Genomic DNA, 22,006 nt, shown 5'->3' on the forward strand with positions numbered 1-22,006 from the left:
CCACCCCAGATTTGCAAGGCTTTTCTGTTCCCTTGAAGCTGCATTTTTCAGTGAAGTAGATATTCACCAAAATTTTTGCCCAGCTCTATTATTTAGTGTAGGGGTGGGCAAAATTCAGCCTGTGGGCTGGATCTGGCCTTTCAAGGGATTTTATCAGGCCCACAGTGGGTCCCTTGGCCCCACCCAGCCTAGGCGCAGGGGGCAGCCTAGGCCATGGTGCATGCAGCTGGTCCCACTGCCCCCAGGCATGCAGCAGGGTTGGGGCAGCATGGCAACTGGATTCTGCTTCCCAGCAGCCCTGGCAGCAACAACTCCTTCTGGCTGTGACCACTAGTGCTGCAGCCACCGCGGGACCTGGCCCTGCAGCCAAGGCACCCTGGCCCATCTGCCCTGCATCTACCACTGGAGATGCTGGCTGGAACAGGCAGGCGGGTGCTCCATGGAGACCAGCCTGGGACCCCCATTGATAGGGTATGCTGAGCCAGGGGCATGGGATGGGGCTGCAGGTGGACAGGAAGCAGCAACTGGATGTGGGCCAGGTGAGTGGGGCCAGGTCAGGGCTGGGGCCAGGTCACGGGGCGGTGACAGAGCAGGGCTGTGCAGGGAGAGGAACACAGCTCTGTCTTGGGCCCCAGCCCTGGCCTCTCACTATCAGCACCCCATGATCCTGGCCCAGGCCCCAGCCCTGCCCACTCATCCTGCTCTTGGACACTGCTCCTTGCCTGCCCATGGCCCCATCCCATGCGTCTGGCCAAGCATGCACTGTCTGCAGGGGTCCAAGCCAGTCTCCATGGAGATCCTGCCCCCCAGCCCTGTCTGGTGCTACTGGACCACTTAGGGAGCTTTTGTGATGGTGGGAGGCGGTGTTGCTGACCTGGCTCAGCATGGTGCGGGGAGGGTGCTGATGTGGTCTGCAACAGTTCACCAAATCTCTCTAAGTGGTCCTCCAGTCCAAATAATTGCTTGTCCCTGGTTTAGAGAGTGTCATTCATAGTGTTGTATCTCTCAAGATTCACTGGGAGGTGTCCTCATGATACAAGTAACAAGAGCCAGGTTTCCAAGTACTAATTCCAGATTCCAAGTTTCCAAGTAATAAGATGCTGATGAATAAAAATCTGGCAATTGCGTTAAACAGAATAACTAAATCTGGATGCAGCATATTAATAATACTGTTCCCACTTTTTGAATTTTAGTTTCGCTTGACCCTTGACCCTGGTATACTCCTAATACTGCAAAAGAATATTTTCCTCAAAGCACATATATATTTTTTTGTAGGTCGTAAGTATGACAAGAATGGAAATTTGGACCCTTGGTGGTCTACTGAGTCGGAAGAAAAATTTAAAGAGAAGACAAAATGCATGATTAACCAATACAACAACTATTATTGGAAGAGAGCTGGCTTACATGTATGTAAAATGCCAGTGATTGAAGCCACTGGGTTTTTTTGTTTGTTTTTTCATGCATCCCATGACTCATGAAACTAGATTATTAATTGTAGTATTAATGACAAATGCTTGTTTAGATTAATTTAGCCATTTTCTATCAATGAATTGAGCAAAAGTGCTTTTCAAATGATTAGTTTAAATTATAACAGCAGAATCCTTTTATTAAAGCTTAAACTACTTTTCAGAGGAATGTGAATGGTAGGAGCAATATAACTGATGTGTGTGTTAGGTGCTCTCTCATGCTGATGTCATCATAGACTAGTGATATAGATGGAGCAATTGCAAAGTTTTAATAAGGAAGTAATAGTTTATAGTTGTGCTAAGTAACCCCACCTATGACTCCATAAATTAGTAAGTACACTAAAATGATAAAGGAGACCCACTAACTTATGGCATATTTAAGTCTGCTGTTGTTTCTGTGCACACCTACAGAGACACCTTGCAGATCAGATGAATGAATATGGAAACAGGTATTTGAAGCAAGTTGAAGACTGAGGAAGCAAATATCAGTGGAATTACTTGTATTTTCTGTTATTCCTCAAAGTGTGCGGTTGACTAAAACTGTATATTTCTTGAACTGGAGGATAAACAGGGACAAATGAAATTGAAATTGAAATTAGTGCAGGGGTAACTGATACCTCCTGAGTCTGGAGGGGCACAATTTGTGGGCAGGGCTGGGGGTGGGCTAAAAGCCCCATATCCACTCTTATACTTAGGACCGGATTATGACAGGGTGGGACCCTAAACTAGGGGTTCCCAACCTTTCTATGCCACAGCCTGGCAAACTGTGAACCAGAAGTGGCCAGCCCTGCAAACTACAGACCACTGTCTGGAATACAGGCAAAGCTACCTCCATCCCCCGGGCAGGGCGGTGGGATCAAACCTCAACTATGGCTGCTGTGGGCTCTGCAGGAGGAGCCATGGCTTTTCTGCTCAGCTCTGTGGGGCTGCAGTTTGCCATCCTAAGTGGTGCCAAATTGGGGGCCAATCTCAGGGGGCCATGTGCCTTCCCACCCCTCTACCAGTCGCCTGTGAATCAATGGAAAAACATTCATTTGCTTCCATGGGGCCAGCATTTAAACATGGTTTGGTGTTGAACTCTCACTCACAAAACCCACCCTCTGCAATTTTTCCATTTCCATTTTAAAGTCAGGTTTAACTCACTTGCTCCAGCACCTTCTCACAGGAAATATATTGCTTAAATTACCACCCAGTTTTCAAACACATCTTTTCTAGGACTGTTTAAATTATACCTCTTATCTAAAAGGTTTTCCTCTGACCAATCAGAAATCCAGTGACCCAGATTTTCCATAATATCTGTCAGCAAATTGAAACATGAAAGAACTCCAGCTGGTTATGCTCTGTCACCACAGAAGAGCCTCTTAAGACCTAAATCCAGTGATTCTCAACCAGGGTGTCAGGGCACCCAAGGGGGCCACAAAATCCTTTGTAGGTTATCATGAGGTGTAAGGAGATATGCCCTGTGTGAAGAGATAAGCAGACAAGCACAGGTTCAGACTATTATGCAAATAGGCAAGCACTGTAATAAATAAGTTAATTTTTAAAATGGGGTGCTTGAGTCTATGAAGGGTTCCTTGAGTCTAAAATGGTTGAGAACTACTTATCTAGATGATATAATGTAGGAACTCACTCACTCCCTCCATGATGCTTTTGTTGGCTCATCCATCAGTCTTTCTTTCTGGAGGCTACCAGTGAGATGAGAAAGATATGAATCTTTCCCACTGAACAATTGCAGCTATTGCTGCTCAGGTGGGAGCTGCTATTGAGGCCATACCAGGACCATGGCTTCAGTACAGCTTTGCTGAGGTGGGGGAGTTGTAGTTTATCCTTTATACGGTACTTTGATTGGATCCTTTCAAATTGTCCCTCTTGGTGCTGATGGCATATTTTCTTGCCTTTTCTTTGAATTTCTATCTGCAACAATGGACATTAAAGAGCTCTGTTTTCCACATGTAACTTACCTTTCTAACACGGAGCCATGCTGCAGGTTTTACATATTATTAGTCTTAAGTATCTTATGATATGAACATGTCTTTATTGAGATATTTAAAGAATGCAAAGGAAATATAGAGAGATATGCAGCCTCACGATTTGTATATTTTGAAAAATGCAATGTGTTGAGATAAAGGGTTTGTTTAAAGAGATTCTTTTGTTCTTCCATCATTTTCACAATCCTTTGTGGCACTATAGTTTCTGAGATCTGACCCAGAGTCAAATGGAGAGAATCCCATTCATTACAATGGCTTTTCACCAAGCCTTCTTGCCAATCATAGTTTGTCCTTGCCTCATCTCAGAAACTATTTTTACATCATTTTATCATCTCTTCATGCTTGGCAATCAAGTTTGAAAATGGGATTCTAAATTTTATTCTATAATTCATTAGATGAATACTGTAGAATACAACTGATTAATCACAAATGCAATTTGGTAACTCTAAGACTTTTATAGATGTGGCAATAATATAGATGCTCAGCTTGACAAAACAAAACCAAACCCTAGAAGTTCTTGAAAATGATAGTAACTCTTTGTAAGAAATCAGGTTCTGGGGTTTAACAAAGCATTTAAATTATACTCATATCTGTTTTGTTTTTTGGGAACCATGCTAGAAAATGAAAGTAAATTTCCTTTGTAAGTTTGTAAAACTTTTTATACACTATTCTTTCCCTGACATATTCTTCATCAGTGACCTGGATGAGGGTGTGGAAAGCACTCTGTCCAAATTCACAGATGACACAAAACTATGGGGCGAAGTAAACACATTGATGGGAAGAAACTGAATCTAGGTGGACCTGGACAGATTAGAGAAATGGGTAGAGAACAATAGGATGCAGTTCAACGAGGACAAGTGTAAAGTGCTGCACCTAGGGAGAGGGAATCACCAGCACATCTATAGGTTGTGGGATGACCTTCTCAGAAGCACAGCAGTGGAAAGAGATCTTGGAGTCGTTGTTGACTCCAAGATTAATATAAGTCATCAATGTGATGAAGTAATTAGCAGAGCTAACCTCACTTTATCATGCATTAACAGGTCCAGGGAGGTGATGCTTTCCCTCTATGTGGCACTGGTGAGGCCGCAGTTGGAGTATTGCATCCAATTCTGGGTACCGCAGTTCAAGAGGGATGTGGACAACCTTGAGAGGGTCCAGAGGAGGGCCACTCGTTTGGTTAGAGGCCTGCAGGGAAGGCCCTATGAGGAAAGGCTGAGGGACCTGGACCTTTTCAGCCTCCTCAAGAGAAGGCTGAAGAGGGGTCTTGTGGCAGTATATAAATTCACCAGCAGGGGACAGCAGGGGATAGGAGATGCTTTGTTTACCAGGACACCCCTTGGAATAACCAGGAACCATGGCCACAAGCTGATAGAGAGTAGATTTAGGTTGGACATCAGAAAGGACTTCTTCACAGTAAGGGTTAAAGAATCTGGAACGGGCTTCCATGGGAAGTGGTGCTCTCCCCTACCTTGGGGATCTTCAAGAAGAGACTGGACAAGCACATGGCTGGGGTCATCTCACCCCAGCACTCCTTCCTCTTTCCTGCCCAGGGCAGGGGGTTGGACTCGATGATCCATTGAGGTCCATTCCAACCCTAGCATCTATGAATCTGTGAAACTATGCTCCTTTATGTTGTACGCTGATAGTTGTAATGTAGCGTTGTAGTAGAAAATAGAAAGTTATGTGAAGAAATAAATGTAGCTTCTCTTATTTAGGTGAAAAAATAAAAAAAGAAAAAGAAAAAAACTTTGCAAATTCCCAAATGTAACTAGAGCAACATATGTTTCAGGAGAAATGAATGCTACTCTTTGAAAGCACAAAACAGATTTTCTGGTGTATTGCTCCTGTTTTATACTATGATGCCATTGGGATCTAAGCTCTAGGGTAACTGGCTGTAGGAGAGCAAGTAATTATTTACTGAGATGTATTCAATATAATTTGATTTATTTTCGCATTGGAAAATAATTTTCTTTTCTGAAGCTGGGCAGATATTACTGGCTAAGGATTTGGCTCATAAGCTCTATCTGTTTTTTTTTCCCTGTCTGTCAAAGTTGTCCTTGACATGAAGTTTAGAAACCAGTCAAATGAATTATGTTCCTTCATTTCATTAGGTAAAAGGGAAGAGGACTTTGGCAGAAAACATTGCAGACAATGGAGGTTTGCGAGAGGCTTTCAGGGTAGGCAACTGTTTTATTTCTTTTTGCTAAGAGAAAAAAAATCTCAAACAGTTCAGTAAAAGCAACTGCTCTTGAGTTCTGTATCTACTGAAGAACACTCAATATACCTCTCTCTTCAGGCCTATAGAAAATGGATTAAAGAGAAGAGAGATGATGTAGAAGAGCCTTTGTTGCCAGGCATTGAGTTCAATCACAACCAACTCTTCTTTCTGAGCTATGCCCATGTGAGTACAGGAAAACGTTTTTAAGGTGTTTGTGTCCATTACATTTCATGCTGTACAGGGAATAAAACCCCCACTTGGTTTTAAATGGAATCCCACCACCATTTATGAAATATAAGAGACTTTTAAATACAGACCCATTCTTTTTCCAAACCTACTAATTTTTTTCTGCTATTTCTCTCCTGGTGCCTTTCTCTCCTGGGCCTTCTCCATGTTTTCTCTTATGCTCAACCTTTCCTACCCCTTTGTCTTTGCAACCTTGAGGTCCTGCCTATCTCACTGAGATTATTCTTTTGAGAATAGCTTGTTAGTCATCTGTTTCCCTTTGCTTCTCTAACAGAGGCATAACATGGAAAGAATGGCCCCGGGCAGTTTTCTCTCATCTGCCCTCTCTCTCTCGGCTTCCACATGGAGCAAGAGATGGCCCACTGGGATTTTCCTTCCCATCCTTCTGGCCCCACCACCCTGTAAGGCATGATTGCAGCAAGTGCCACACTTGCTTAGCCCATGGTATGCTACTGCTCTCTAAACCCTTTTCTTCATCAGAGTGCATCCTCCCTCTGCCAATTTTTAAGTAGTTTAACTTCCTGGTGCTGTTGTAAACTGCAGTTAAACTACTGAAAGTTACTAGGGGGTGCCTCGCTCTCATCTACTCCTTTCCTCCCTCTCCCTTTGCCCTTGAACTTTCCATGAAGTGGGGAGGTCAGAGCAGCAGTGGCAGTGTGGGAGTGAGTGTATAATCGAAACAGAAAACATAATTTATCAACTTTGAGTAAAACTCACCATTGTGCAGGGATCTTTGTACCCCTTAAGTCTTCCATGCTGAGGCTTTAAATGATACAAAGTACTTTTGTCAACCCTCTGAACAGAGATTCATTTGATCCTGTTTAATGGCTCCAACTATTGCTCTGAAACAAAGTGAATGATCTCAGTTCTGTTCCCACTTTGGGTACCTTACCTACTTGTGCACATTCAGAAAAGAGGCACCTGTATAGTAATATAGATGTACACTAAATACCCTTGAAGTCAGGTTGTTTTACACAGAACATGGGTACTGAGCAAGCTGAGTTCTGGCATAGATTGTGCCTAACCCCTCATTATGGTCATTTATAAGCAGGGCACGTACTACTAGTATGTTAGGAATTGTAAAGTAAGGCCCATTAAAGGAAACTTGAAAAATTCCTTTTTAAAAAAGAAACCAGTGTTCAAAATAATGAGCTAATGTACCAAATGATATAGCTGAATCTCTAAAACAAAAACAAAAACAAACCAAAACAAAACAAAACAAAACAAAAAAACACTCATGATAATTCATATAGAATGCACCGATATTTGGTAATTTTAAAGATGAGAGGGGGAGGGGGTGACTATTGAGATGATGCAACTCAGGGCAAGGAGCAAGACTCATTCAATGTGAATCTCAAGGGAAAGAACTGGCAAGGAGACAAAGATTAGGTGCCTTGAGCAAGTAGGTGGAGGACAGCAAGCAGTTTAGAGACTAAAAAACAGGACAGTACCAACCCAGAGCTAAATAAAAAGTGTGTGGAGGTGAAAAATTTGGGGGATCTGGTTTCTTTCTGTCTTATCGATGCAATAATACATATACAAAATATAGCAGCATCTGCTACATTTTGAAAATATGCATTCAAAATAATGTGTGTTCTGCTTTCTCCTTCTGTTAGGTACGATGTAATGCCTTTAGACCAGAAGCTGCAAGAGAACAGATACATATTGGAGCTCACAGTCCTCCCCAATTCAGGTATTATTTACCTGGGTATCTGGACAGCTAATCAAGATGTGCAGTAGTACTGACGTTACGGAAGGCATAGGAATGAATGCAGTGTGAGCTCACAGAGGCATAGCTAGTGATTAGTGTGCTCTAGGCAGAGATGCCAGAGATTGGGGAGGTGGTGCTAAGTACCAGAGAGTCTTACCTCACCCTGGCTTCTGTTACTGCAGCACAAGATACCCTTTACCCAGGTAGCTGCTGCTGTTGCTGCCGTAGCCCAGGCTCTCTGGGGTCACCATTCTGGTGCCCCCTCTAAACCAGTATCTGAAGCTGGTGCCCCACTCATACACATCTAGTAATACTACTGTAAGATCTGCTTGCATTTTCTTAGAGCTCAGTTATCTGTATGTGAATGCTTCTATTATCCTGACTTCTGTTGTTGTGAGGTTTGCACCACTCTTGAAATGTGTTTAGATTTGAACATACTTTGATTTCCTCCATATTTCATGCTCCAGGCCTGAGCACAAAGGAGTCGGCTGTCTACTTCTGATTTCTATGTAACAGACTTTTCTCAGAGAAAGTTTCCATGTTCTAGGAATGCGAGACTCCTAGCTCTCTCTCTCTCTCTCTTTCTCTCTCTCTCTCCAGTAATTATACAGTAGCTGAAATGTCTTAAACATAAATATATTTTCAAAAATTAGTCTCTGCTTGGTTAACTGTGGCAATAGCTGTATATAGTTTATGCCCAATTTATCAAACAGAATCCCTAGTGACTTCATTGCAGGTTACACAAGCAGAGCCCTCCAGAAGCAAGCCCTGAATATCTATTTGAAACCTTAATGTGAAGCTGTATTTTTTTATTGGGAGTCTAACGGTATATTATAATTCTCCTTACAAAACTGACCTTTAGACATTCTTACACTAGTTGACAATAAATTTCCTTACTAGCAGAAAGCCTAGTCACTATAAGGAGAATTTTTTTCTGCCATGCTGAGCTGCATTGAAAAGTTGATTGCATACAGTGGGGAGAAAGTGCTCCTCTGCTGCATAATAAGGAGAATGAAAAAAGATGTGATTAATTACGTAATAGAGACATTTTTTGCCCTTAGCTGAGACTTCCCCTCATTTTAGTAGCACATCACATCTCAGATTAGTAAGTACAAAGAGGTTTAAAAACATAGGAGTAAACAACAGCAAACAAAATCTGATTCTGGCAGTAATGAAGTAATCACCGTTGATAGCACAAACAAATACAGATCTGGAAGAAGAGAATATGGGCTCTCTGCTGTAAGAGAAGGAATGATTCCCCACAGCTGGAGATGGTCTCTTCAGTTAGGGTTAAAAGATAAACTGCTTCCTGTGCTATATGTTTTGTGGGTGAAGAAAAAGAATATGATACTGATGCACTGATATTTTGGCATGGCTCCTTGGATGGTAAGTTAAAGCCAAGTTCAGACATGATTGCTCAAAGTTAATCACATAAAGCTCCACAAAATTGTGTTGATCTTTGAAAAAAATTATAGCAAAACTGGTGGCTTAACCCTTTGCATGAAAGAACAAAATTCCCTGAAATTCCTAATTTCTCTGAAAGCTGAGAGTGGGCCGAGTAGAAATACAACTCCCACAAGTAGGAAAAAAAAGTAAGACATGAACCTTAAACGTTCAGCATCATTGTACAAAATGGGTGGTGTATAATTTCAAATGAGCCCTGACATTTGTTTTCTTTATCTCTTTACAGAGTTATTGGTGCAATGAGCAACTTTGAGGAGTTCCGTAAAGCTTTTAACTGCCCAATAAATTCAACCATGAATCGAGGTGCAGAATCCTGCCGGCTGTGGTAGATGGACCTTTCGAATTGTATCCTGAGAGGGGTCTATGACATAAACTGCTGTTTCTGAACTCTAACCTATTGCTACATTTTCAGAGCCTTATTCAGCAGTGTGGAGAATTAGCTTTCTTTTTAATGCATCTTCATCATGCCGGTAGATAACCTGTACAGATCTAATCACTGTCTGTACTGGTTCTGGCAGCTTTAAAAATTGTACAAGAAGGGGAAAAAAACAACCCCGACATCCCTCCAAACCCTTTCTATGCTGGTTGCATTGCTGTTGATTGATAGTTGCATTTACCCATCCTACTTTCTGATTCATAGGTCAGCAAGAGGTAAACGGTACAATCCAGTTTTAATCTATTGCTTTGCAGGGGAGCTGAGCAAAATGTTCCTATACAAAATTAATTCCTTCCAGATACAGGAATTCATGAGATTTGTTGCATAGCCATCTCCAATCTGCTGTGCTACAACATTTTGATCACTCAGATTGTCATTGCCCAGCATGTCATAAATGATGCTGTGTGATGTCAAGACACAGGATTTTATATCAATTCAGTTTAACATGTCAGCTCAGTGCCTCAGGTTTTGGAATACTTTCAAGTTGGAATGGTTTCCATCTGCAGTAACCACACACAAGAGACAGTGTTATATCCTTGTTTCTTCGCTTAATTGAAGAGCACGGTAAAAATCAGGAGAATTGTAATGGGCCTAGGGATGAGCACTCCTGACACTGCAACCACTTAATATAATATTGACTCCTGTTCCTAATGGGTGCAGTATCACTCATTCAGGGTGGATGTCACTCTTTTTTAGAGGGACCAATGGGTTTTGTGTGTGCCATTTATGTTTCATTTTAAGCCCTAGGCATTACTTACATCTAATGTTAATCTTGGCTCAAATGGAGCTTATGTGGTGCCCAGCACTCAAAGCAGATGCACTAGCTATGCACACTAAGTTGAAATCTACCTGGGCCTATTAGAGAAGTGGGAAGCACAACTCAAGAACTTAGTATGCAATGTTTGGCTTGTCTGCTTCAAAAGAAATGCTGAGAAGCAAACAGTTTTCCAAATATGGTAATGTAATTAGGCCAATTAAGTCCGTCATCTGATTTTCAGCAACAATATTCACAAAAGTGTGTTTAATGCAGTGGAAAAACTATACCACATAATAGTTATTAAGGAAAGGCCAATAAAACTGTGAGCTCTCAGAAGGAAATAGAGAGAGCTGGGTTTTATATATACAGATTGGGTATATCTAATTTTATGTAGAAGAATAATTCCACATTGGCAGAAGTTGGTTGGTATGGTTAAGTCAGGGATGATTTTGTTTTGAGGGGCTGAACGGGATGATCTCATGAGGCCCTTTACAGCCCTATTTCTTATGCTCCTAAGTTTTATGTTAGTATTTTTTAACTACATTTTAAAAAGATCTTTCCCCTTATATTTGTCAAAGATTTTTTTTTCTGGCAAATTCTTTGTAGAAGTTGGCTTTAAACTAAACAAATGGTTTTTTTTGACAAGTGCCTATTTTCTGCATGTGTCATGGAAGAAGATGGGACACCATGGAAAATGTTATCTGATCAGGGAGATAAGCCCATAGAAGAGAATGGCTGTAAATGGAGAGGGACAGACAGGCACCTGGGGTCTGAGGTGTTATGCAATGTCTTTTTAACCAAAATATTGTTGCTTCCCATAGCTTGCCATTTTAGTCACTCAAACATAGAGTAGTAATATTTTTCCTGAACTATCTTCTGAAGATACCATTCAGATTGTTGGTATGTGTTGTGGTCCCTGACTTTTTGCAAGTAAGTCCTGTTGAACTGAACTGGACTTCTTGCATGATGAAGAGTTACATTTATTAAGTTGCTTAGTACCAAATACATTTGTGTTTGGACATATGGATATTAAGATTACTTAGATTTGCTTTGGATAAAAACCATAAAGATCAGGAGTGAAACCCTGGCCCAATTAATGTCAATGTCACTGCTACTGTTGACTTCAGTGAAACCAGGATGTCACCCCAGATGCCTATCTCTACTCTCTCAAGCTATCGAGTACACAAACCCAGTTTCATAACAGTTGGCTTTCTGTTCAGATTTCTAGCTCTTTCTAAGAAATTCTGCTGGATATAAATACAGCCAAAATAACTTCTAACACTTATCCTGTTAGTGCCAGCCTCAGCTCACAACTGAAGAAATGCAAAAAATGAAATTGGTAAAATTATTCAAATTGTTAACTGGCCCTGGAAAATCATTAGATACATTTTGAATGGAATGTTACATGATTTCATTCAAATTTGCTCAAACTAATTCAAATATAGAACTGGGCACAGAAAAGCATATTCTTAAATACAAATTCTATGAGCAGTGTTCGCCAGTTTCAAAAATATCATCACACCTGTGACATGCAGTATGGATATGGATTGAATATGGTAGCATAATAATATTTGGAGATACATTATGGATGTAAAAGTGATATTACCCCTTCTCAGTCAGGACATAAATTAACAACTTGGACCTGGGAAGAAACTTCCTTTCCTTTCAGGTGTCCCGTAGTATACTAGCCTTTGTCAGACACAGGAGAGTAGATTAGATGGACCATTAGTTGGATATTTTACAGCATTTTCCATGTGCCTAAAGACAGTTGTTAGAAAGCTACAAAATTCTCATTCTTTAATGCCAAGGCCCACATGGCATTTAAGCCATTAACAGGTTGATTGTGCCTTAAGTAATAACCCAGATGTATGTGCAAGTCAATTAAAGGCATGATAATTCAGTAAATGAGCCACAAAGTTATTCCACATATATGTGGATATATGCTATTCTTTTATAATGTAGAATGATTCTGTGGCTCATTTGTATCATGCCCAGGTTTGTAGTTGCAGTAGCCTGATGCCATGCTTGCTATGCACCCAGCTGATTGTCAGGTTGGGCTCCTCCTACATGCGTGTGTGGCATGGCAGAATATGTGACTCTTGGAATCAAAGATTAGATCCCATCATGTCTTAAAGTGAACATCTGTCAGGGGCCCAAGATAAAGAGATTTAGAGGAATCTATTACAAAGCCTCTTATGGTTTTAGTGTGCCTTGATTTTCCTGTGTTCTGCTACACAGACTACCAAAAATGACTCAGTACATACAGATGCATGCATATATACAGAAGACAATAGATTCACCTTGTAGGAGGAGTTGCTTGCAGGACAAGGGTCAGATAGACAAATTGAGTTTCAACTAAATATCTAGGGGTCCATAAATCATCATTGCTTCTTAAAATAAGATTTGGGATATAAAAATTACAAACGATGTCATGAAGAATTTCAGCCATCCCACTCTTAGTAAGTTGAAAAGGAAAAAGATAAAGAGAAACAGGACACAGGGTTTGTCCCTCTTCTATCCGTTACTGCAACATCTTGGTGATGTGTGGTGCCAGAGTGGCTAAGATTTCTTGCTACAGCTCTAGAGGCATGAGTATGTGCTCCACTGTAGACTCATTGCAAAAGCAGCCCCCACCCAACCCAGCTGTAGATTTGTACCTGACTGTACAAGCTGGGGAATCAAAGGTGGCTAAATGTAATACCAGCTACTTCACTCCTTTATGTACCCTTGCCCATAGAAACTGATGTGCCATAACCATGCTTAGTTCAGGCATTTGTTAAATTTGATTCCTGTACCTTTGTGGTGCTTAACCATCTAAGCAGGTGCTATTTCCATGGAGATAGATTCTTCTTCATTAATTTCAATGTGACAGCTCATGGAGTATAATGATTCTCTTAGGTACCAATGGTGCCTTCCCCTTAAAGGCCTGAAATCTCACTTTTGTCTTTTTTAAATGTTGCTCTTGCTGATCCTGGGAGTTTCTAGGTCTTTCCAGGTTGCTGCACATTACATCTCTCTCCAGGTTTAAAAGCCAGCCTTGATGCTAATAATCAAAATTGAGCTTTAACTTGTGTTTAGTCAGTTAGTTAGTTATTAAGTGCCCAATGGAAAACAAAACCAAAGATACTTAAAATATTCTTCAGATTTATGTTAACCAAATGTCCTTGAAAAAGCTTCATTACTAGCAAGGGAAATTTTTGAGAAATATTCACTGCCAGAAATTGTTCCAGGAAAGGGAGCAGTATAGGCATTTGGCCTGTAGCTGCCCCTTCTCTCCTGCTCTCCGTGCCTTTCCCAGACCTGTGATTACTCTGGAAAAGGCACAGGGAGTAGCAGCTGCTCCATTCTCCCTGGTTCTGGGGAAGTAGTGGGGCAAAGTCCCCTGCCCACATCTCAGACAGGGAACCCCACACACAGGACTGAGCACAAGGCCCTTAAAATGTCATGTGTTGGGGAGGAAGCTCCCAAACTGCCCAGTTTGGGGAAGAGGCAGGAAGCAGTGGCTGCTGTTCCCCTTCCCTCTCTGACCTATCCAGTGGGGCAAAGATCTCCTCCCATTCCCTAAATTGGGAACTGTCTTTTTTGGGGTAAAGGCAGGGAACAGCTACTATTGCTGCTCCCCTCTTCTCCCGAGCCAGGCCAGGAGGGGAGCATGCAAGTATTCACTCTTGTGAGAGAGTTTCTCTTGCAAGGGAGATCTTACAGGTTGAGACCTGAAAGATCTTTCTCCTAGAGGAGACATGTTTCTCCTGGGAGAAACTGAATCCATGCCTGTATGCTTGTATAGTTTCTACTGGTAGAGCTTCAGTTTTCCCCGTAGAAGCATAAAACCTGTATGTGGCCAGTGTCTCACGAGCTCTTATTCATTCCCACTATCTCTGGACTCTCTTGTAACCAATGTCTGCTTTCACGATGGGCCTCCCTGTATACCTGCAGTGCTGTGCTTTAACACTGCCAACCTACCAACTAGACCTAGACTTGGACCTAAATCCAGACCCACCAACTGCACCTAGCTTACCAAATGATTTCACAATATACAGCTAGTACCTGCAGCTTCAAAATTGCACACATTTTTTGGAAAATACTGAAAATCAATATTTGTCCCTCATCAAAAGGGCTACAGTACACCCCAAGGTGGAAGGTCTGACAATAATCCTTTTAGCATCCTTCTCATTTTAAACACAATTCTTTATTTTCAAATGTTTTTGTTTGTTTGTCCAGTATTCAGACATTAGCTTCTGGTCAGGGTCGACAAAAAATAGATAAAATTTATCCAATATGGGCATTGTAGTGTGTGAGCTCAAAGAAATGATCTCTGTTACAACTCAAACCAGAAATGAAAATATATGAACCCCTGCCCCCCACTCCCTTTATAGATTTGGGTCTTAAGTATGCAAGCCCTTAATGCTTAGGGCATGTTTCCTCCACCTCAGGACTATGCCAGAGAGTGCAAAAGCCCCCCACCAAAACCTATTTAAGCAGTGCTAGCACCTGCCAATAAACATAGTCAAGATAGCTAATAAGCAGCACTGGGCAAGTGCCCATCAGCAGCTACATTATATTTCGGGACTCTAGCATGGAGTTGGATGCTCTGTGGCACTCCTTAGCATAGTTGAAGATGTAAGCATGCCCTCAGGAGACTTATATACACACTGAATTTTACATGCTGAGTATTTCCATCAACTTTCTTGGTGCTTTTTCCAGTATGTGAAGTTATGCATGTGTTTAGCTCTTTGAAGAAGCAAGATCTTATGAGCTCATCTTTACACACATGAGTAGCCCCATTGAGTTTATGCACATGTGTAATGGATTTACATGCATAAATGACTGCTGAATTAGGGTGATGAGCTGGAGTACAGAAGGGGCAATAAGTTTTAAACTAGTTACCATAAAAGTCCATTTTTCCCCTTGTGCAGGGGAACTTTTACGGTTTTAAATGAGGAATTTGTATTCTTATGCTAAATATGCTTATTTATAAAATATTCCAAAGGTTATGTACAAGTTTTCTTCAAGTATTATTCAACGGGTCCCACAGATGGGGGATTTATTACAGATTCAATTGCTGTAAAATATGTAATTATCTAAAAAGGAATAGTAAATACCAGATGACTCAAGAGGCAGAGCTGCATCTGATATGTCTTTTTTACCTGGATTTCATTTTTCTTTCAGTCTATTGTATTTCCTACTTGTTTCTCTTTGCATAAAAATTTGAGTGAATAAATTACAAACAACTGATGAGTTTAAAAAGCCAGATTACAACATACACTGTTTGGGATCTGGCTATGTTTCCAACTTGAAAAAGTAATTGTTGTAATGTGTAATATTTGTAAAATGTAATAAAGAACAGAAAGATCTGGCTTACATGGTCCCAGGTTTTCAAGGCAATGATTGTTATTTATGAGGAACATAAGACTGGAATGGACTTCCTGGCTCAGACTCTTCGTGCTGTCCCAGGCAACCACATCATATAATCTTGTTCATTAATGAATCAAGCTCAGTTTCTTTCTTGATTTCTTGTTCTCACTACATGTATTGGGCAGCTGTTCCAGAGTGGTACTGGTTTGATGGTTATAAATCTCATTTTCATTCTAAATGTATTCGCCCAGTTCTTCCCTTCCCCCCTCTCTTTTTTTCCCCTTAGCTTAAAGAAGTTTTTTCTTTCCGTTGTTTTTACCTTCTTGAAATATTTAGACAGAGCCACCCTTTCCCCTCTAAGCTCCTGTTTTGCTAGGCTAAAAAAGTCAAGCCCTTTGAGCTGTTCTTGTAAGGTAGGCTCTCTATTGCTCTGATCTTCTGAGTGCAAGAGTCATAAATTCACCCCATGTCCTGGGCTGGATCCAAACTGTGGTCCTTGTTGCTGGTTGGATCCACACCTGTCTGCAGTAGGGTAGGCAGTGGGAAAAGCAATGGTAGTGGTGGGGCTCATCCCCTGCCCCGCCTGCTGCTGAAGGCCATCCCTATAGCCCTAAATTCTACAGCAGGCCCTAACTTCTGATCCTGAATTTTGGAGCCCACCAGGAACCTTGTTCACTGCTTCACTAATCAGATAATTTAATCCTTTTTAAATATTGATATATATTTTATAAAGAAACTAGAGACTTTCCAGTGATTCTGCCAACACAGCACCATGCTTTATTGAATATATCATCAAAGCTGGTGGTTAATTGAAGCTGGATAATGTGTTACACTAATATGTGATCACAGAAAGGGATAAGTAGATATAATTCTAATCGCCCACAAGAGCTTTGTTTGAATACATTTATATGAATTCATGTGTGCATGCATGCATGCATGCACACACGCGCGCACACGCACACACACACAATTGCTACTTATACAACACAGATACATACATGCACATCTACACTATGTTGTTATATATCATATGTGGTTTGTGAGTTTATACTGTATAAATAGTAACTGGTTTGTGAGCTTAAGGAACAGACTCTTCTGAAAACATGATCGAGCAATTCATTGGACTCCCTAGTGGGTTTTTTTAACTGATATTGTTGGCAGGCTGGATCTGCCCTGTGTAAAGAAGGATGGGAAAAGGTTTTAAAAGTGATTTTTAGGCTTTATTTTAGTAAGTGGCATGCCTATCTGCAAGGGGAATGGTGGTTAATATTTGGGTGGTACATGATCCCATTCTGACCAATCAGTACCAGAGGTTTAAATATAGAAGCATGTAATAATTTTGTGTTCTATCTTTTCATACTGAAGCCAGGAATATGTCCAGACAAGATAAGTAGCCCATTGTTTTTCCCACAGTCTGTCTACTCTTTCTGGCTTTCTACTTTTTTCTCTCTCTTGAGCACAGATACAAACAGCTTCAGTGAATCAATGAACACTCCATAATGTCCCCATTCAGGAAAGTATAGTGTCATCTTCAATAGGTCATAAGAACATACTGGTGTGTTTTGCACTGTTTTCCGTAATAGTGGTGTACTGAACCACATTCTAAAGGTTTAGTGTGTCCTTAAGTAGTTATCTAAGTCAGGACTTCAGTGTTTGCATTAGGAGAGAGGTGATGTCGAAACACCAAGTATACGCTGAATGCAAGCATTAAAAAAAGGATATTAGAAAAATCTTTTTACCTCTTGTATATCAAAGACAACTTTTTTTTTCTCAAAATCTAGTCATGCTGCTTGAAAAGCTAATACATCTTTACAGTATAGGAAATTTGAAAGTCTAGATCATGCATATAAAAATACCAGAAAACTGGGGATACAAATTATTTTAGAAGTAATACAGTTTTGGAGCAAAATGCTGGCCCCACTAAATTCTATGGAGATGTGTCATTAAGATCAGTGGTGCCAGGTTTCATCCATTCCTTACAACAGTATATAGGGATAGATGTTACTGACTTGGGATTGGTTTTTGACAAACAGGTTTTATATAGTCCAGAAAGAAAAACAGCACCTTAATGGAGTTTTTTAAAAAAAAGCAATTCTGCCTAGTTCTGAATTGTTTGAATAATGACTCATATTTTTCTCTGACAAGTTCTATGTTTGCAACTGCATATGTTTTTATAAACTTTAACTCAATGTATTTGCCCTTATTTCAGTATTATAAAATGAGTGTGTAGCACATTCACTACATAGAACATGTCATGGGACTTCACCCCTAGTCTTTTCCATCTTGAGATAGCTTTTAGTTCAACGTAAATTAGCTCCTCTGACAACCTAGTAACCTAGTGCTATGATATCACCTACTGTAGACATAGGATGCCTGGTTGTATGTCTGCTTCTTAGTACAGAGTAAAATTCTGGGTAAATTACTCCATGGTAATTTGGGTTTTGTGTCTGCACCCTGGAACATGCTCCACAGTTCTCAAAGTACTTTGCAAAGGAGCTAAGTAGCATTATCACTATATGTGAGAGGCAAGGTTTTTTTGGGGGAGAGGTGATATCTTTTATTGGACTCAATACTCACCCTTCCCGAATATTGAGGAAGGATACCTTGCAACCTGAAGGGTCTAAAAACACTTGTCTAAAATCTCTTGCAACTGTACAGTTGGTCCAGTAAAAGATATCACATCCGCAAAATCCTTGACCCTCAAATATTTCATGGACCAACATAGCAACAGCATAAATCCAACACTACCATTGTTACCATTTATCAGATTGGTAGACTTGGGTATGGAGAACTGAATTGACTTGCCAAAAGCCAGTAGCAGACCTAGAAAGATAGTTTGTGTGTCTCAAGAAGACCAGTGCCTGCCCACCAATTCATGCTGCCTCTTTGAAGTTTGACAGACTGACATTGAAAACCATGAAAGAGTTATGCTATGGGAAAAAAAAAAAAACATGACCCTTGGTGTTTTAAGATCACTTATCAAAGATCACTTTCAAGTGTCTTTGATAGGTATGTGTGTATGCACATACACGTTAACCATATGATTATTTGGTTACATAGAGGTAAGACAATCATGGAAGGCAATCATCCTTGACTGCAAGGGATTGCCAAAGATGATTATTTACTCAGTTTCTTGGGTAGGTTGTTTTAGGCTATCATGAATAGACTGGCCCCCAGAACCCAAGCTGCCCATGGGGTGTGTGTGTGTGTGTGTGTGTGTGTGTGTGTGTGTGTGTGTGTGTGTTTACAAGTTTACTTTGTTATAGGCAGATATGGGGGGATATTACATATGAAAAGAAAAACACTTCAATGATTTCATCAGCACAAAATGTCCAAGTAATAAATGTGCTTGGGCCCTGTCTATATAGCCTCAACCACTGCTATAGCTGGTGACTGCTGGCAAGAGTAACTTTTCCTGGGATAGATGGAGTCCTTACAGCATTGCTTTGTTAGCTTGGGGAGAGAATAATGTGAGAAGAGTCAGCCTGCAGTCTGGCTACACTGGAGAGTGTATTTATTGTTAACTACAAGTGTCAGTGAAATGGCTCTTTTCCCCCACTCAAAGTTATGACGAGGAAGAACATCTTTCTACTTCTTTCTAGAAACATGACTGCATCATTAGCAAAAATACAGAGCCATTCATTTTCCTAAAAATAGGGACATATCTACACTATCCATTTCCTAAATTTAGGAAATTGGAATTTAGGAAATCTATGGAAATAGTGTTCTGGAGGTCATCATATGGCGTATGCATTTAGCAGCACAAAAGGAATAAGGTATCAGAGCCTCCAAGGTGCCAGGGTGTTAAGGGCTACTGTGTTCTCTGTATGCCCCGGACAGGTGAGTGACAAAGGGCAACAGGGAGTGGAGGGGAAGAGTAGAGCTTTGATTCACTCCCAGTTCATTCTGGTGCTCAGCACGAGGGAGTGAACAGACCTAACAGTTTCCCTCTCTCTGGAGCCATAAAAAGACTCCTTGGTTGTTTTGCGGTCAATACAGAAACACTTTGTCTCCCTTAGTCTGGGCTATACCATAATGTCAAAGCCTTGCTCATCCTTAATAACTATTACTCCAGCTATTCAGAATTTAATAGAGGGAGAAAAATATGGCATTTTCCTTTAATGAACATTTTAGTTAATTCAGCTGGGCTTTTTTCATTTGTTTTATTTTCAGCTCATCAGCAATGAGCAGTTTAGAACTGCAAGCACAGTATTCTTTGCAAGAACAACATGTGTTGAAGCAATCAGTGTGTCTTTATCCTTGTATTTATTTGGCTTTGTTTTAATAAATCCAGTAATAGGCTTTCAGAGGCAATGAAGGGAAAAGAATAATCTAAAACAAAGTGGTTGAAAAGAAGACAATGTGCAGAGAGTAGGGGAGAGATCTTCCACTGTGATTTTGGAGGTCTGTGCAGCTGTTTAATTCTTTAGCAGATTTTAATCAACTCAGTTACGCTGGAAAGCAACAAGATTCTACAACAGAGTGGCTATAATCAGGCAAAAGAGCAAACAAAGGGGAGCTTTCCTTACTTAAGTTCCTTTGCTTTATTTCCTCTCTCTCTCTCTTCCCCCCCCGCCTTTTCTTTGCTTTTACAAAGAAAAACACCATATTAATTCATTTTAATTATAAACTCATCCATGCAGGTCTGTAGATAGAGAAGTAATTTTACTCTTTGCCCAGTATATCATTTAATCAAAGGTTTCCTAAATACTTTCAGGATTACCACTGCCATACCATTCCAATTGCCATCAGGGTATAATGGCTTTTCTAGCTGCCTTGAAAAACTCTAATTGGATGTGAGCCCATCCTTTAAAGAGGGATTAGCAACTCATCTGCAGGCACTTATAGCTAAATTTCAGGCTTTGACTCACTTTTTGCATTTGCATTTGTACCCATGAAAATCAAGGCCCGGCTCATCCAGAACAATGAGAAATTGGTGCCAAAGGCAACAGTTGAGACCAAAATTATCCCTACATGTACCACTTAAAACTATGTTCCACCTTTAAATACATTCAGGTTGTCCAAGTGGTGGCCCTTGAGACAGGGGTGGCTGCACATTGCCAGCACTGCTTGTGGGGGAGCACCATGCAGGCAGCATCCATGCAGCTCACATGGTGGTGGGAATTGGGTTGCAGTGGCAGGGCAGGGGAGGATGCTCCATAAGGCAGAGGGGAAAATCCCAGGGGCCTGTCCCTGCAGATATGGTTGGTGCATTGTGCATCTCCTGGCTATAGGAAAGTTGGACAGCTCTGAAGTACATGATTTTTCTAAGACACTTATGAGTCTTTCTACATGAGCATGAACATCCCTCATGTTCATTGATAACAAACTCTCTCAGCTGTTTCTGAAGCTTGAGCACTGGATTCCTCTGCACAGACTGTCTCTTCATCATGATGCAAAATGTCCAAGTGCAATGGGAAACTGAAAGGTCGTAACAGATTTTAAATGGCATTGACTTTAATTTGAAAATGGCTGGAGGGAAGTGAAGGAAGAAGCGGCATTTGCTAATGGATCTACTGGGCTGTCTAGCTAAAAAAAAAACATCCTTTGGTTCAGCTACAGGATATGGCCTTAATGGGTGACGTTCTTTGGCCTGTCTTATGCAGGAAATCAGACTTGATAATGATCCCTTCTGGCCTTACAATCTATGAAACTAAAAATAGTTGCTATTATTCTTTTTTCTTGTCCTGCAGAGAGCAATTCCTCTTACTGGCCTTTGAAAAATTACATTATAGTTTTAAAGTTTTCAAAGTTTGCAAAAGCATTTAAATGACTAACTGTCTGTCTGCTACACCTGAGGCTTCCTCTCAGCGCCTCCCCACCTGCCCTCCCGCCCCCCCCACCCCAAATTGTTGTGCTTAACTTGCTGTGCCTAGCTTCCTGTAACGGGAGGTCTGAGGAAGAATATTTTACAACTGAAAACTTGTCTAACTGTATTCCAACTACATAGTTGGTCCAATAACAGATATCACCCTAAGAAATCCTTGTAGCTCACCAGCAACACCTGCATCTTCAAGGCAAACCTAACCCTTGTTATCTACCAGCATCTGCAGGTAGGAGAGGCAGAACACACTGGCATACAGGCAGTGCTGCACTAGTCTGACTACTCTACTTCCAGCTCAGAAGATTGTGCATGTGGATTAACTATGGCATGTCTCAAGATGGTGCTGTGTCACACAATATAAACATACCCATAGAGAGAGCAAAGAGGCCAACAGGATGGGTATATTCGCTGGTTATTTTAGAAAAAAATTATGGGATCTTGCTCTTCTTTATAGACTTACATTAAGTAAAATTAAAGATGGGTGGGAATTCATGACAGAGATGGAGAAAAGGTTTTGGGATGGATATTTGCTCTGATGCTT

General features: G+C 40.9%; 1 protein-coding gene across 1 annotated transcript in view; it reads left to right on the forward strand.

The window, feature by feature from the left end:
• PHEX (phosphate regulating endopeptidase homolog X-linked) overlaps positions 1-15,774 on the forward strand; it is a 184,643-nt gene extending 168,869 nt beyond the window's left edge. The window contains exons 18-22 of the mRNA XM_006033924.3: positions 1,276-1,406; positions 5,566-5,631; positions 5,751-5,855; positions 7,535-7,611; positions 9,320-15,774. Of these exons, the coding sequence (XP_006033986.1) occupies positions 1,276-1,406; positions 5,566-5,631; positions 5,751-5,855; positions 7,535-7,611; positions 9,320-9,422 (482 nt within the window). The 3' untranslated portion in view covers positions 9,423-15,774. The remainder of the gene's footprint in view (positions 1-1,275; positions 1,407-5,565; positions 5,632-5,750; positions 5,856-7,534; positions 7,612-9,319) is intronic.
• Positions 15,775-22,006: the final 6,232 nt, after the last annotated feature.

This window comes from Alligator sinensis, unplaced genomic scaffold (genome assembly GCF_000455745.1).
Source record: "Alligator sinensis unplaced genomic scaffold, ASM45574v1 scaffold926_1, whole genome shotgun sequence".
NCBI lineage: Eukaryota > Metazoa > Chordata > Crocodylia > Alligatoridae > Alligator > Alligator sinensis.